This window comes from Scomber scombrus, chromosome 19 (assembly GCF_963691925.1).
Source record: "Scomber scombrus chromosome 19, fScoSco1.1, whole genome shotgun sequence".
In the NCBI taxonomy this organism is placed as follows: domain Eukaryota; kingdom Metazoa; phylum Chordata; class Actinopteri; order Scombriformes; family Scombridae; genus Scomber; species Scomber scombrus.
This window is the reverse complement of record NC_084988.1, coordinates 23,177,235-23,194,239: the sequence shown is the minus strand read 5'-3', so window position 1 is coordinate 23,194,239 and position 17,005 is coordinate 23,177,235. Positions and strand designations below refer to the sequence as shown.

Genomic DNA, 17,005 nt, shown 5'->3' with positions numbered 1-17,005 from the left:
AGAGCAAGAAAACACATAGAGGATAGATCATAGAAAGCATGGACAGCAGGTTTTAAGGCTATTGTGGCTTTGTAAAATTGAACATTTTTAAGATTTTACACCTGTTTATATTATTTAATTTCTTAATGAACTAACTGTGACATGACCATATTCAATTTTCTCCACTTTCTACCTTAGTTATAGCTAAATAAAGTCAAATAAAAGAGAGTTTTAAAAAAAAAAAGGAAAAAGAAGCAGGGTTATTTACCTTCAGGTTATCTTCATCACCATTGTGTGTCAGTCCCACACAGAGTGCTGGGAGAGTCTGAGCAGCAGCTTCACCTGAGACTGACTGACTGACTTCTAGGATCACCAGAGGCTGTTACATTACTCCAACTCATTCAAATAAACGCCACTGAGGAAAAACGGTCGACAATTCCTGTTACACTTTATGATGTGACAGGTCTGCAGGCGACTTCATCACTAAGTTGTTTGAACAGTAATTAAACATTTATATTACATAACGTACGTTCATTAAGATACCAAAAATAAATGTATTCGAATAGACAAGATGACCCAGAACATTAAGACTGGTGGTTTTTTTAAATGTATTTATATTGTCGTCTTTTCCCTTCATTGTCTCTAGTGTATAGCAGTTTTGACTGTAAGAGCGATATATTGGCTTTAAAAATGTCTTTCTGTCACTTTCAGTTATTTGGTTTTCAGCGAATAAAATTAATATTTTTGACGTAATTTAAAAAAGTGACATAAATATTTACAGTTTCAAATGAGCTAGTTTAACCAACTAGCTAACTGGACTATTGTAATATGATATGTTAATAAAAGCTAAGTTATTTCATTTGGATATGTACAAGATTTGTTCTCTGATAATTTGATAAAGCGTCATATAAATATATGTTTACAGTTAGCTAGTTGACTAACCAGCTAACTGGACTGTTATCATAATATAATATCTAAGTTATTTTTATTGGATATGTGCAAGATATTTTTTCTCAATTTAATTATGCGACATAAATGTACGGCTTCCTATAAGCTAGATAACTTGCTAACTGTTATCGTAACATTATATTTTGATAAAAGCTAAAGTTATTTCACTTGAATATGTGTTTTTTTCTGTAGTGTTTTACCGACTTTTAAGGTTTATAAAATGGTCTTTAATTGAATGAAAGAGGTTAGAAGAGGGGCTGTATGTATGTGCGTGATCGGTGTTTCTACACGGACGTATTTCCTACTGCTCACCGCCGCTTCCTGTTTTTGCTCCGCTGTAACAACGTGGATGTTAAGTGTTATGTGTGAGCGGAGCCGACCTCACTTTCTACAATGCAGATATCCAGTGTGAACGATGTGAAGATTTACAATTTAAGCTACGGAAAGTCTCTTCCAGAGGTGAGAAGCACGAACTCATTCGAGTAACATTTGAGCAGTCGCTTACCTTAAAATGAGCTGACACGCTAACACAGCTAGCCGTGACAAGAGTAGTTCTGACTACTCTTTAAACCTTATTGAGTACATTTCATCTCAATAACTGTCTTAAAAAATAAGTTTCTACATGACTTCACAACATACGTGCTAGACACTGAAAAACAACCCAAAACATGTTCATTTGTATTAAATTCCACACCATGTTATAACTTATGTGAATTATAAATAATAGAAAAATGTGTTTTATTGTGTTGGAGATGCTACAAAGAGTAGCTATTCTGTTATTACATATATATAGTGTAATGGACTGTTTGTAAATACATAATTTAGGCTTATTGTGTATAATTGAAGTGTACTGAGGTGGGGGAAGATGACATGTGTAGACTTTAATGTAAACCACTATATCAATAAAGGAGCATTTTTATACAGCTGAACACCTTGAGAGACCTTCTCAACACTAGTTACTTACCTCTGTTAAGATTAGTTTTCATTCTTTATTAATTCCTCATTTTCCCCTCCCATCTCTTTCACTTGCAGTGGCTGTCAGATCGGAAGAAGAGGCAGCTACAAAAGAAAGATGTCGGTGAGTTGCCAGCTACAATTTCAGCCATCCCCCTGTTTAATGTTTGCTATAAACGCATGTAGTTATTCTGACATTATTTTTGTTTCTTTTCTAGACATCCAGCGCAGGATTGAGCTCATCCAGGACTTTGAGATGCCCACAGTGTGCACCTCTATCAAAGTGTCGAGGGATGGGCAGTTCATCCTGGCAGCAGGTAAGAGGAGCTACTGATGGAGATAAGTACACAGTAATCAGGAGTGAGCTCTTTTCTCTATCTTTTTCCTTTTTAAATGTTCCTTTATTTCAGGCACGTACAAACCCAGGATCCGCTGTTATGACACCTACCAGCTGTCTTTGAAGTTTGAGCGCTGCCTGGATTCAGATGGTAAGTCAGAACACACATAAACACTCGCTGCTTGACTTTTATATCATGGATGACTGAATTTAGATTTTGTCTCCCTCACAGTTGTGGCCTTTGATATCCTGTCTGATGACTACTCTAAGGTAAGGCTAAGTTTATCCACACTCTCACTGAGCACATGTATTTAATCAATCACCACCACTCACTGCGACCTCAGTAATAAACATAAAGTAGAATTATCACCTTTCCAACAATGTCAACCAAATCTAAAAATGTATAAGCTTCATTAAAGTAGAATTTATGGCACAGCTGTTTAGAATCTTAGTGTAAGAGTTTCAGTATTGTAATAAATATGTGATTATGGTTTAAACTGAGCTTTTATTTTCCTGATGCTGAAGCACTGAATGTGTTTCTAATCCAAATTCATGAACTGTTCAGATGTTATAATGTCAAGATTGTTATGTGAGTGTTCTAACTTTCAATCCTCTCTTCTCCTGCGTGCAGCTGGTGTTTCTACACTGTGATCGCTACGTGGAGTTCCACTCTCAGCACGGTCACTACTACAAGACACGCATTCCCAAGTTTGGACGGGACTTTTCTTACCACTATCCCTCCTGTGACCTCTTCTTTGTGGGGAGCAGGTGAGAACGATGTTGTAGATAGATGTTCGGGTATATTCTCATTCAGGCATGTTTTTAGGAAGAAGTTGGCTTTTCAACACTGTTACTGTTTTTCTTTTTAATTTTCAGTTCAGAGGTCTTTAGGCTGAATCTGGAACAAGGCCGCTTCCTCAACTCACTTCAGACAGATGCTGCGTAAGTGTCACAAAGCATTTATTTCTCTACATTCAGTGTGCTAAAAAATTATAGCAGTCAGTGTGAAAGCTCTTTTCTGTCATTTCCCTTAGCCGATGTTCACAATGCTTCTTTTTCTTTCCTTTCTGATCAGAGAGCACAACGTGTGTGACATCAACCCCGTCCATCATTTGCTCGCCACAGGAACCTCTGAGGTAAGTGTCATAGCAGGCTGTGTGTGTGAAATGAAGCACAGCAGACACACGTGTGACAGCGGCCATTTATTACCAAACGCTTAATTGCACAAACAAAGACTTGAAAAGGTCATATTGTTTAAAATATGACCATGAAAGGTCATACAAGTCCTAATAAAATAATTTAGAGTATTAGATTATAGTTTCACAGATGATCAATTTTACTGTTATTTTTGTTTTTCATGACAAAAAGATTGATTTTATTAGTTTAGAAGTAAAAACAGTTAAGAAAATAAACTGCAGACTGGGTGTATTGTGTTTTTTGCATTTTCATTATTGGATTGTGATGGTGGCTCTTTCTCCTCTATCATCTCTTTGATATTGTTTGGTAAAAAATCATCACACACCAGCTGGGCTGATATAAAAATAAGTGTGTTACATGATTTCTACATGAGTTCCAAGCTGCCTCTCACTTACATTTGGAGCTGCCAACATGAAAAGTTGCCTACTGCAGCTTTTTCATGGGCTTAAATTCAGTTGCAGTTAATATTAAAATCTCTGACTGACATGTTTGACATCGCTTCTGTTCTGTTACCAGGGAAAGGTGGAATGCTGGGACCCTCGCGTCCGTAATCGAGTGGGCATGCTGGACTGCGCCCTGAGCAGCCTTGTTGAAGGAACAGAGTAAGTAGCAAGCTTTCACACAGAGATGCAGACTGAGCTCAGCTGATCTTAGCCGGACCATGTATATGCAGCCACGTGGCACTTGTATCTTTGCTGCATTAAAAAAGCTCATGCATGTGCATCATCATGGTACACTGTAGAGGCTTCTGAAATGTCTGTCAGAAAGCAGTAGTGTTGTGTTTACCATACTGTAATGTACATGTATTTTATTGCCTTAAATATTAATTTTTTGTCTTTATGGTGATTTGTTTTTGTTAACAGAGTTCAGAGTTTGCCATCAATCACTGCACTGAAGTTTAACGGCTCCCTCACCATGGCAGTGGGCACCAGCACAGGACAGGTGAGCCAAAATCATTCAGCTGTCTGAAAGAAACACACACATCATTTACTATTTAAAGGTGTGGCACGTCCTGTTGGCATGAGTGGTCAGAAACTAGGTAACACTGGCTCACAGCTACGTTCTCCACCGTCTTTCTGTTTGATATCTTAAACTGTCAGCTGCCCAATTGGCGGGAAATTCCACCTCTTCTTCCTGTGATTCTGTGATATAAACTGATAAATGGAAAAAACTATAATAATCCTGGATACATCCTTACTTTTTTCTACCTGTTGGAGCATTAAACAGATTTCTAAGTCTGAGTGTGATTTCTCCACCTTCTGCTCCATCTTGCAGGTGCTGCTATATGACCTGCGCTCCAGCCAGCCGCTGCTGGTTAAAGACCATTTCTACAACCTGCCAATCAAATCACTCAACTTCCACGACCAGATGGACCTGGTCGTGTCCGCAGACTCCAAGATCATAAAAATGTGGAACAAAGACAACGTAAGGTTCTAACAGCCAGTACGGGAATATATGTGTAGATGCTCAGATTCAATGCATTGCTCAGTAATGATAGCAGCCAGGATGTTGTGAGTTGTCTGAGAGGATGTAAAGAGTATTTATGTGGAGGAGTCATCATGCTGACATTAGCACTTGTGAAACAGTGTGTAAGCTTGTGTGCTAACTGTGTGCTCATCTCTTATTCTCACAGGGCAAAGTGTTCTCCTCCATACAGCCTCAGAGCAACATCAATGATATTTGCATCTATCCTCATTCAGGTAAGAAGAACAAGATGAGATTTGTGTGTTTATTTCAAACATGTGAAAAAAACAAATGAAATGAAAGCATAATACACATTGAAATCAATACATAACTCTTATAAACGCACCAATATACATGTCAGAAAAGATGTAGAAAGAAGTAAAAACGTTATTATAAAATATATCTATATATATGTATTAGCTAGGTAGCTTTATTTTATAGAAATATATATTACATATAATTCTAAACTATCTTGCTGAATTGACTCATCAATCAGTTATCTTTATCAAGATCACGAGATAAGAGAAAGTAAATTGGTTGGATGCAAGGAAATGTAAGAGTCACAGTAGCTGATTGTAAGAGGTTGATGGAGAAGTTTTTAAAAATTAATAGAATATGATATTTCTTATGAACATCAAGGCAAATGAAGCATGGAAAACTAAACGGCACATTTATTGTATCTGTAAAAGTGTATTTAGATGAAAATAGTCATAAATAAAGTGGGAAAAGCCAGTGGCCAGTGTGGCTACATGAAACAATGATGGGATATTGATGAATGCTAAAAGATAACGTAACGGTAGCACTAGTAGAAAAAATTGTCCAGGTAGTAGGGATGTCAGTTTCTGTTCATTTTGCTTTTGATAGACAGGCACCCATTAACTTGTATTTAACCCATTAACTTGTAATTAACCCATTAACTTGTAATGAACTATTTAATTTTTAAGAAAAGTTGTGATGTAGCTTTTGTTTGTGAGAGCTGTCCAGCAGTCAGTGTTCAGAGCTAGCTTGACTTTTAGCTCATCCTTCTTCTCAAAGTGTATTTAAATGTGTTTAGTCACATTAACTCTCATTGGCTCAACATATTCAAGCTTGAGGTACGAAAATAAACAATAATATGAATATTAGACAACCCCCTCTTTTTCCAGCAGCTGTTTCTGGTAAAATAACTTGCTTTTTGAATATAACTTACACTGTAGTATAGTCACATACTCACACATTTTCCTACAAGACTCCTGGAAGCAGTTAAAAATACATTTCTCCAGCAGTTAGCTTTTATAAGACTGCCTGCTTGTCTTTTTGAGCTGCTTATCATTTCTAACAGTGTTATTTGGCAGCTGACATATTATGTTTCTGTAGCAGATACTTCGAAATATGTTTTTCACACTTCATGAATTTATTTCCTCTGTGGCAGAAAAACATGTTACGCCAACCTTCGGAAACTCGTGCCAGTTAAACTTGGCTAAGGAAACCCTTTCTGGCCTGACTGACTGTAACACACACACTATTAAACAGCTAGGCTAGCAAACACACTTGTTAGCCTTGCAACGTTAATGCTACAAACTCAGACACAGAACTTTATCCATTAAAAAAAAAAGAAGATATTGTTAACTTGTAATTATCTAGCTGTTAGCGGAGTGTGTGTGCAAATGAACCTATAGACAAAATATTTTTGCCGTTAAACCATTGACATCCTTTCCAGGTGATGTCTGTTTATAAAGTGATATCAAGCTAAAGTTTGCTAACGTTAGCCTCCGTTAGCTACCGGTCATATCAGGCCAAGTAGTTCATCAGTAAGAGGAAGATAGTGTTGTTTCTTCTTCCAAAAGTTTCAAGCGGTTACAAAGTGGTCAAAACTCTTCATAAGGGCTCTTCAGTAACAGCTTCTCACTCTTCTACCTCCGGGTGGCGCCATCTTACTGTGGAGTTCACACACTTTGACTGGTCAGTTTTGTCTCTCATTGCCACAAGATGAAGGACTAAAGGTGAACTTTCACAATAAAATTTTCATTTGGTTCTAATGTAAATTAGATCTGAAATTTCTGGGTTTAAAGGTTTTTTTTTCATTATCATTTTTAAGTTGTAGAGAAATGAGATCCCAGACTCCCTTCACTCTACTTATTCAGCTCACCAATTCTTTGGTTCTTTCTTTCTTTTTTTAAATTATTACTTTTCCGTGAAGAGTTTCTAAAAACAGCAGTTTCTATTTCCCTTCTCATTACAGCAGAAACTAAATTCTACCCTTAGGCTGCACATAATCAAGTCATAACCAGCCACTTTCATTTTTCAAGTGTAATAGGACTTTTATATACGCAACGACTGGAACTAAATTCAGCGTTTACAGCACAGCAGCTCCCCTGCTTCATCCTTGCATTGTTTTAACTGCATCCTGTGTGTCATCGACAGGTATGCTCTTCACCGCCAACGAAGATCCCAAGATGAACACGTTCTACATCCCGGTGAGTTCAGAGACATTTACAACCCGTGGGGGATCAGACGGGTCATATTCACATCCTGTTCATCAAGTGTAGGCCTGACAAAGTCTACAGTCAGATAGAGGCACACCCCCACCCACACTTCATGGTGCAATTAATGATATTAGGTGTTACAAAACAGATGTGCACATATCAAGCAACAACAACAAATATCAGTGATTCAGAGGATGGTTTGATGACACGGCATAATCTAATAACAAAAGGGCTGCTGCGTGAGAATGTCATCACCTATCTGTCCTGAGACTGATGCGATTTTATGTGAGAGAAGGTGTGTGTACAGTAAACTGGAGTTAGTATAAATTCCAGTCTGATGGATGTGGACATGCTGAGACTCTTCTGTCCTGCATTAGAGGAAGGATTAGTTAAATGCACCTGCAGGTATTTAGTGAAACCTGATCGTTGTTGTTGTGGCGATGGAATTCAGGTCCATCAAGTTTCCCAGAAATTTGCATGGAACATGTTGTCCACACCAAATTTAAGGTTACTTGTCACTCGTTTGGACCTTGTGCAAGAAACCAGATACGAACATTCCCTTTTATATTTTATATTTTTTGTTCTTATTTTGTTAGTACCACGTGATTTCTGGGATTCACCATTGTTTTTGAATTTTTGCTCTTCTCCTGATTAGAGAAGATTTTACACACTTGTAGCAAGATAATAAAGAAAACGTTTAGTTTTCACAGTTCACAAATTGTTTGTCCAACACAAGGAAACATAAGTTTTGCATTTGAGGAACATTTTAAACACATGAATATCATATATAGGGCTGCAGCTATCGATTATTATTGTAATCGATTATTCTATCGATTATTTCATTGATTAATCGAGTAATCGAATACATTATTTTGCCTTATATAATAACTCTGTCTCTGAAAATGAACAATCAATAGGGTGCTATCATGTTTTGTAATCGAATAATTTGAATATTGGTTTCATCCCTAATCATATATTCAAAGTTAGATTATGTTTCAGAGTTATTATGATAATTGGATTATTAAATTTGTGAGCTTAATACATAATATCAGTCGATTTAACCCTATTAGGACTATAATAAGTTTAAGCTCATTCATTACTGTGAAGTAATCTTTCTTCTTGCACCTTTAAAAAAAAAAAAAAAAATGTTTTAATTTTGTGTGTAATCTCTCTGGTTCCTGGACATGTAACAGAGTATTTGCACACAGCACACCTGGTCTTATATAGTGTTTACTGTGTGTTAACTATGCCAATAACAAATAATCAGCCACATGCCTCCAGGTTAAGATCAAGTGGGATTCATTTACACAGGGCAGATTTGGATGGTTAAGAACGTTTGGTGTATCTGGAGTTGACTTCTCTTATTTATTTATTTCCTCTTAATAGAAATTTAAGAGAAAATAAAAGAGACATTGAAGATAATGTGGCTGCATGAGGCCTGCTGTCTCTGCACGGTCCACTGCTAGTCAAACAGATCATGATCTACTGTCCCCACTGACCCCACTGTCTTAGCTTCAATATTAGGTTTGAAGCATTTCATAAGATACTGTAGTAGTAGTAGTAGTAGTAGTAGTTGCAGTGTGTGTAACAATACTAAATGTAACCACTGCAATGCAAAATATGTTTCCAGATCTGTAATCAGATAGGACTTTATCTTGTGTTTGATGTATTGGTGATCTTCTGAGAAATGCAGCTGAGGTATGTTCAGTCTTAGATTGTTCTATATGATAGTTTATGGTTTCAGGAAACAAACTTCTTGGGAAAGTCATGACATGTGTTCAGGCTTCTTTGAATAACCTGTTACGGCTGTCATCAAGATTTAGCGTTGAATTAACCAGAGACGGACGCCACTTTATCAGCTATCAGCTCGCCAGTTATGAAACTAAAGAATGAGCGACTTCTGTTGACTTTGGCCTCAGCGTGTGACAACGGGTGATGTCATCATCAGTGTGGACTGAGCGAACTCCTCTGAACGAGCAGACGGTCTCATTTTAGTGTATTCTAAGAAAGTCGATGAAATGTGATCACGAGTGGATCTTTGATCTGCTCAGCTTTACAGTAGTTAACCCTTTCTTAACTCAGTGGTTTACAGCCACGTATGAAGGCAGAGTAAAAGCACTAAATCCCGACATTAAAGAAAATAGAAAGGCATAGGACTTGACAAACATTATAAATGGGTGATTGTAGGGAAAATTAATTATAATTTCAAAATGAATGTATTGTTTCAATCCAGGTTTTACCGCAGGTCTTTGTTCCCCCCCTCCCCTCAACCTGTCCTGCTTCACCCTGTCCTTACATTACATTCCCTTCCCTGTATTGCTTCCCCTTGTCCTTACAGGGACAGGGTAAAGACAGGGAAAGGACAAGGAGAAGCAATACAGTTAAAGGGAATTCAATGTAGCTCCATAAGCAAAAAAAACATTTAGAGAAACCAGAGACACTCCAGCCCCAAACCTTCATTTCCAGATAACTCACTTTATTTATGCAACATGCTCATATGTACACTGTAATCATCCTCTCTCTCTCTCTCTCTCTTTCTCTCTCTCTCTCTCTCTCCCTCTCTCTCTTTCCACATGCTGACCTTTAAGAGAAGGAAAAAAAAACTCATTCTAAAGTTCACTCGATGATAATATGAGACTTAACCGTCTGCGTTAGATAAATCAAGTTTTTCAAAATTACAGGTTTTCAGGACAAAGTTCATAGAGTAGGGTTGGTAGCTGTTCCAAAACACCATCAGTAAACCTTCACATGACTGCAAGGACAAAGACACCCACTTCAATTGGCTAACTGTGACTGCAGAAGCTTCATATTATCTTCAGCTGAACTTTGGGTTGTATTTTTTTTTTTTGCCTTACATCTGTTATACTTGCCTTTCTGTAACAGATAGTAAAGAGACGATCAACCCAGAACTCTTTTAAGTCAAGTCGGTTGTTTTTTTATATAGAAGAAAATCATACATTTGCATAGAAGGGCTTTACAGTGTGAGCAACTAATGAGCTAATCCACAGACAAATAACCTTATTGGAAACAAATTGGAGAAACAAAGAAGAGAATCGGTTTTGATTTCCAGGCCTTTACTAGGAATACTAGTGTTGCTAATATTACAACAGAGCTTCTAATTTCTAAGCATGAGCCAGTGTCTTAAGTTTCAAGCAGATACTCAGCAGTGGCAATGTTGGGATAGTGGAATGAAACAGGCTGAAAATGATCGGTCCACCTGAGATGTAGCGACACTTTGCTCTCTGCTGTTCGCTGTATCACCAGTATTGGGTTACGTGTCAGCAGAATTCCAAGAGCTCAATCATGATCTGTGGGGGAAGTTAGTCTATACAGACATTTACTCAATAGACAAAATCTGACCCTGTGTGTGTGTGTGTGTGTGTGTGTGTGTGTGTGTGTGTGTGTGTGTGTGTGTGTGTGTGTGTGTGTGTGTGTGTGTGTGTGTGTGTGTGTGTGTGTGTGTGTGTGTGTGTGTGTGTGTGTGTAGGCTCTGGGGCCCGCGCCTCGCTGGTGCTCCTTCCTCGACAACCTGACCGAGGAGCTGGAGGAAAGCCCAGAGAGCACAGTGTACGACGACTACAAGTTTGTCACCAGGAAGGATTTGGAAAATTTGGGTGAGAGCTCTTTCGTCTTTCCTTCTTCCTCATGAACCTTCCTCATGAACCCCCTCCTCCCCAACAGGTTTTCCCTTCTGAGACAGTGAGGGAAAGTTATTCCAGCCCTCGAAAGTTAAACCCGAAACTATGAATCAATCAGAGCCGCGTTGCCGCCTCAGGGGTTAAGCAGGGGTGGCTAGACTATAAGTAGAAGCTCAGGGAATGATTGAGAGGCTTTAGGTAAGAAAAGTGTGGTGGGGGGGTGGTAGGAAGGAGGGTGGGGAATAGGGGGAGTGGGTGGGGGGGACACTGGAAGGGTTGAATGAACATTGGAATGCAGGCTCAGCAGTAAAGAGATCAAATGACAAGAAGCAGAAAGGTGGTTGGCTGCCGTGGAATAAAAGCAGAGGGGGGCAGGCAGGGGAACAGCAGTGTTGATTTACAGGAGCCGCGTAATGTGGCCCGGTTATGTAACACGGAGAGGCAACCGACAGAAGATCCTCCACATTCTTTGTGTCTCCTCCTCTGATCCACGCTCTCAGTTTGCAACGCAGGCTTTGACGCAACTAGTTACCCCTTTCTAAAAACTCACTCAGCGTGTGTGTGTGTGTGTGTGTGTGTGTGTGTGTGTGTGCGCATGTGCGTGCGCGGATGTGCGTCACTGCTTTCATTCATGCCTGAGAGTGCCTGAAAAGTCTTTTCAGGGTGGGGATTCTTAGGCTGTTCTCAGATTTAACTTTATAACGCTCAAGTGACACATTATCTTTCAGCTGCTTGTTTGAACACTGCAGTCCTGTTCAGTTACACTAAGTCATGAAGACATAATGAACCAAACTGGTATTTGAAAAGAATTTTTTATGGCATTTATCTGGGATTAACTCCTCACCAACACTCGTCTTATGTGCTAAGGTTCAACAAACAAACAAACTCAAATGATTGAATAAGATCTACTCTTCACGTCAGCTTGCATCCGATCAAATAAAGCAACGTCAGTAAAATTTAAGTCGATAATTATTGTGGTAGGCCTAGACATTGTGTCACACCTGTAAACTGTAACTTTTGATGGAAGAAGACTACAGTTGACAAGTTATCAGATCCTAGCAGTACATTACATATTGCACTGTTTCACTGGCATCTATATATTATGTAAGCAACTAGGCTTACATAATCACCCACTAAAATGTCAGTAAAGTGCAAACGTTATACTCAGATATGAACAAATCTCTTTGGTTATACTATAATTGTATTTATTTTTTTATGTCAATTTTTGACTTTTATTCTCAGTTTTTCTCAGAAATACCTGACTTAGTGTTGTTTGCCTGTCTGTTTCAGGTTTGTCTCACCTGGTGGGATCGTCTCTCCTGAGAGCCTACATGCACGGCTACTTCATGGACATCAGGCTTTATCACAAGGTAAACTGTCTAAGATATGTTGCATGTTTGGCAGAGTTCTTAAAATCAGATCATGACATAACACACAGTACTGCATTGAAAATGTTGCTGTTTCCAAAGAGGAGTGAGTAGATTGAACATTTTTGCCGTTTCAGGTCAAAAGCATGGCAAATCCTTTCGCATACGAGGAGTATCGCAAGGATAAGATCCGACAGAAGATCGAGGAGTCCAGAACCCAGAGAGTTCAGGTTAAGGTGAGAGAGCCTGACAAAATATCTCATCTGTTTACTGGTGGCTACAGTTTCACTGCAGTTTGTTGAGTACAACTGTCAAAATCTCAGGCCAGAAAATTCTGTTCTTTTTTTGTTTGTGTAAGAGAGGAAATCATGCAAATCACAATGTTCTTTTAACTGTGCCATCCCCTGCTCAATATTAAAAGCTTTTATTCATGATCAGATGTCAGTAAAAACAGGTGTTGCTTCAATAATCAAGCTGGTTGGGTAATGTTGTTTGTTTGCTCTTTGTGTGTGCGTGTGTCCAATTTGTTTTGACGGTGACAGGCGCTGCCTAAAGTCAACAAGGAGCTCGCGCTCAAGCTGATGGAGCAGGGAGACGACGAAGCAGAGCTGGCCTCGAGGAAAAAGAAGGGCAAGGTAGGAGGGCACAGATTACAAAATAAAGAAGTGTTCATTTTGTGCTCCTTGGCTCTTTACTGCTCATCATAGAACTCTTTCTTAAAATGTTGATACGACTCATCTTTGATTTCAGTGGAAAAAATGTGATTGGAATTAAAGAAGTCAAGCTTTTTATGAGAGATCATTTTCTATCACCTTGTTTCTTCATGTACCTCTTGAAATGGACGAAAGCATGGGGGGGGGGGAATAAAACCTACCTTGTGAATGGGCACGCTCTACCTAACCATAAAACCCTATTGTAATGGAGTGCCTTGGTAGCCGAGGGGTTACAGTGCATGCCAGGTGATGGCAGCGTCCCTGGTTCGATTCCGGCAAGGGACCTATACCTCTCTGCCATGTACTCACACAATAAAGGGAAAAATAAAACTTTTTAAAACCAAACCCTATTTTACTTTACTTTAATCCCTACAGGTCCTCCCCTCCATCCTTGGAGACGACCGCTTCAAGGTGATGTTCGAGAACCCCGAGTACCAGGTGGATGAGCAGAGCGAGGAGTTCCGCCTGCTCAACCCCATCGTCTCCAAGGTGGGACAGAAGAGGAAGAAGAAGCTGCGGCTGTTGGCTCAACAAGATGCCGTGTCACAAAAGGTAACGCTGGCACATCTCCAGCATAGAGTGGCTCTTAAGTTTACGGTTCTTTAGAAAGAGAGCGATTGAATTTCCAGTTTTCAGTAGCTCCTTCGTTAGAAAGGAAGGACAAATAAATAAATAAATTGATATCGCTCATGCATGAGAGTGTTATCAATCTTCTTATCTAACTCCTGAGAAGTGAAAAGGCATTTTCCCCAGAATGTCAAAGTATTCCTTTAAGCCTGAAGCAAGTTGCGTGACTAAATAGTGGCTTTCCACATTCAGTTTTTGTATTGGAAATATTGTATGAAGTGTAATATCAGCTCGCAGCATTCCATAATCTGTGCAGACACAGTCATGTTTTTTCTCTAACTCACAGGCCTCTAAAAGCCAGCTCTGTTTTTGCACATTACTATCATATCTAGATGTTGTTTAGGAGGAGGGTCGTTGTACATTAAAGAACATCTGTATTTTTCTCGATTTGCATCTTCTGTGTCTAGGAGGCCGAAAAGGATGAAGAGGAGTCAGAGGGGCGAGCCAGCTCCGAGGAAGAGAGCTCGGACGACGACAAGAGCTGGGTGGAGGAGGTTAGGGAGCAGCGGAGGCTTCTGTGGCTGGAGGGTCGAGACCGCCGGCGGCAGGAGAGGAAGGAAGGGGACCGCAAAACGGTGCTGCTGGATAAGGAACAAAACGGAGGAGAGAACACGGCCGAGAGCAAGAAAACTAGTCAGCCCCAGTTTTATCAGATCAAAGCCGGGGAGGAGTTCCGCAGTTTTAACGACATGGCCCGCAAGCAGAAACTACAGAAGTATGTTTTTGGAAATATGTTAAGTGGAACTGTTACAGAAGTGATGTCTTTTTGTGTCAGATGGTGTATACACTCTCTGAAACCCAGATTAAGATTCAGATTAGGCAGGAGTTTTAAAGTCTGACACAATGAATACATTTACAAACGTAAATAAATAACATACACGATCATGCTTAAAGCTGAAAGTCAGCAGAGTTGTACTAATACTTTCTATGTGTATTCAATGCATAGTGGACACTGTTTGAGGAAGGTGTATTTGTTCCTACAGAGCTTCTCTGGAGGACCGTCTGAAGTTGGAGGAGAACACTGGAACCAGCAACATGGCCGACACTGCAGTGGGCAGCAAACAGCTAACCTTCACTCTCCAAAAGGTAAACTGCTCATGTGGTGCACCTGTCCCCTGTCTCTCTTATAACTCGTTCCTATCTCTTGGTTGTATAAAGAGATGGGTTAAAAATATATCACACAAAACAATGTTTGCACTATAAATCACTGATGCAGCCAGTTGTTCACTATGGAAGTAGTGAGAAGGTCTCAGTATGAGCTTTCACTGTAGACATTCATGGTTCATTTATTTATTAGCTTTATTTTGGTGAAGCAACTTTCATCAGGCAAATGGTCATTTACCATTAATAACATGCTCAAAACACACAATGTCTATAGAAAACATTCTCATAATGACAATAAATGGACCAACAATCCAGTGAAATTTCAAAAATGTAAGAAAAACATTTGAAAAAATAGCTAAGCAAATCACAAAACCTGAAATATAACTTTATTATACCTAAGATTATTGTTTTTGGTTGAAATGAGTGGGCCTTAAAAATATCTTTTCTCCTAACCCGCCCCTATCTGTCTTCTATGTACAGCTGGTAGAAAGACACAGCAGAATATTATTAAATATGCATTTTTCTGTCCACCTTCGCAGTCAGAGCAGCAGAGGAAGCAGCAGCAGGCAGAGCGAGAGCACCATGAGGAGAGGAAGAAGCTAAGGCGCTCTGCCGGACACTTGAGCAGCAGCCGTGGGAGGGGCTGGGGCGGCGGAAGAGGCAGAGGCAGAGGAAGAGGAGGTGGAGGAAGAGGAGGAGGAAGGGGCCGGTACTGAGAATAGCAGCGCCAGTCCACATCCAGCGCCTTTTGTGCTGGATGGAGAACGGTCCTCACCTTAAGTCCCAGGTTTTCTAGTTTCTTACCTTCACTCCGCCCTGGAAGATTTATTAAAAATGTAGAAGAATGTCGCTTCTGGAGACGTTCTGCATAAGTGGCAAAGACTGACATTAATGAACAGACATGCCTGCCCTGCTCCTGGGTGGTCTCGGCCATGTGTTTAGCTGCTCTCTGCAGAATTAAGAGCATATTAAAAATGATTACCTATGTCGCCGGGTGTGTGCATATACTGAAAAGACTATGCCATTATCCAAAACACCTTCAAGTACTTTGACTACATACATTTTTAGCATGGGTGGCCCCAGGAGGAATTAAAGCTATGAAGAGCTGAAAGGACTTAACATGACCTGCCTTGTCTCAGGCGTCTAGTTTCTTACAACTGCTCCTTAGTGGAGCCCTCTATTACAGTTAATGGAGTGGATAAAAGGTGCGTGTGTGTAAAAATGTTGTATTTTTTAATGCTATTTGTTATTATCATGTATTGTTAAGCCAACATTGGATTAACAACACTTGTACTATATATTATATTTGGTACAACACTTGTTTGTCTGTAGTGTTTTATTGCTCAAAACCAAAATATCCAATTTTCTACTTAGGCTCAAATTGTGGAAAGACTGGTTAGACTTAGATTAAAACATTAATTACTTGCGTCAGTAGTAAGAGGAGGGAGGAGACAAATGTGAGTGAGGAGGGGTTGTTTTTTTTTTTTTTTTTTTTTTTTTTTTTTAATTTTCCCCCACCAACAACTGCAGTTCTTGGAAATGGAAGGACTGCCTGAGTGTCTTTCCCATCCCCCAGTGTGCTTGTTGGTGTGAACCCCCTTCTGGCGTAGCATTGGCCCATTTCAAATGTTAGGGAGGTGTGTTGCAGCCCTCTGCATACCAGCACTGACCCAAGCTCATTTGAACTCCTTTGACTATGCTGACCGTGCTTTTGCACCGTGAACCGGTCCATCAGCTTTTGTGACAGTATGAACAACACCTTATTGAAGAGGAATCAAGAAGATTATATCATATTAGACACAAACGTCACCCTGGACATTTGCTGCAAAAGCCTAACATATTTGTAATACTGTTAGCTTTAAAAGACCATTTTTGAGAAATAGGCTTATTTGTTTTCTTGCTAAAATTTATTTGAGATGTTTGATATCACCTTTATATCTGTGCAGTTAATATGAGCCAGTTAGTTTAGCATAAAGACTGGAAATGGGAAATAGCTAACTAAATATCGTAATCAATACCTTTTAAGCTATCAACTAAATAAATCAATACCGAGTAGTATCGAAATGTCTCCCGTCAAACGATACATGCAATTGATCCTTTTTGCACCCAGAGCTAGAAAATCATTTGTATGGACTTGCTCACAGCCAATCAATGCAATCGTTCTTCAATGTAATGCGGCATGTGATTGGCCCACTGCCACAGCAGCTACAAC

At 39.5% G+C, this 17,005-nt stretch overlaps 1 protein-coding gene across 1 annotated transcript; it reads left to right on the top strand.

The window, feature by feature from the left end:
- The first annotated feature begins 1,257 nt into the window (after positions 1-1,257).
- On the top strand, positions 1,258-16,110 carry nol10 (nucleolar protein 10). The gene is made up of 21 exons (XM_062440053.1): positions 1,258-1,386; positions 1,960-2,005; positions 2,100-2,198; positions 2,292-2,369; positions 2,451-2,488; positions 2,850-2,986; positions 3,095-3,160; positions 3,294-3,354; positions 3,932-4,017; positions 4,279-4,357; positions 4,691-4,840; positions 5,049-5,115; positions 7,283-7,335; positions 10,832-10,958; positions 12,273-12,352; positions 12,487-12,585; positions 12,892-12,984; positions 13,438-13,614; positions 14,097-14,404; positions 14,673-14,775; positions 15,333-16,110. Exons 1-21 carry the CDS (start codon positions 1,321-1,323, stop codon positions 15,507-15,509), a joined length of 2,190 nt encoding a protein of 729 aa, XP_062296037.1. The 5' UTR covers positions 1,258-1,320; the 3' UTR covers positions 15,510-16,110.
- The last annotated feature ends 895 nt before the right edge of the window (positions 16,111-17,005 follow it).

What these genes read in the sequence shown, in the direction of transcription:
- nol10 (XM_062440053.1), top strand. Translation starts at nt 1,321, where the DNA reads ATGCAGATATCCAGTGTGAACGATGTGAAGATTTACAATTTAAGCTAC. An exon ending in TTGCATCTATCCTCATTCAG is followed by an intron (nt 5,116 to 7,282) that starts GTAAGAAGAACA and finishes TGTCATCGACAG; the next exon opens with GTATGCTCTTCACCGCCAAC. An exon ending in TAACCTTCACTCTCCAAAAG is followed by an intron (nt 14,776 to 15,332) that starts GTAAACTGCTCA and finishes CCACCTTCGCAG; the next exon opens with TCAGAGCAGCAGAGGAAGCA.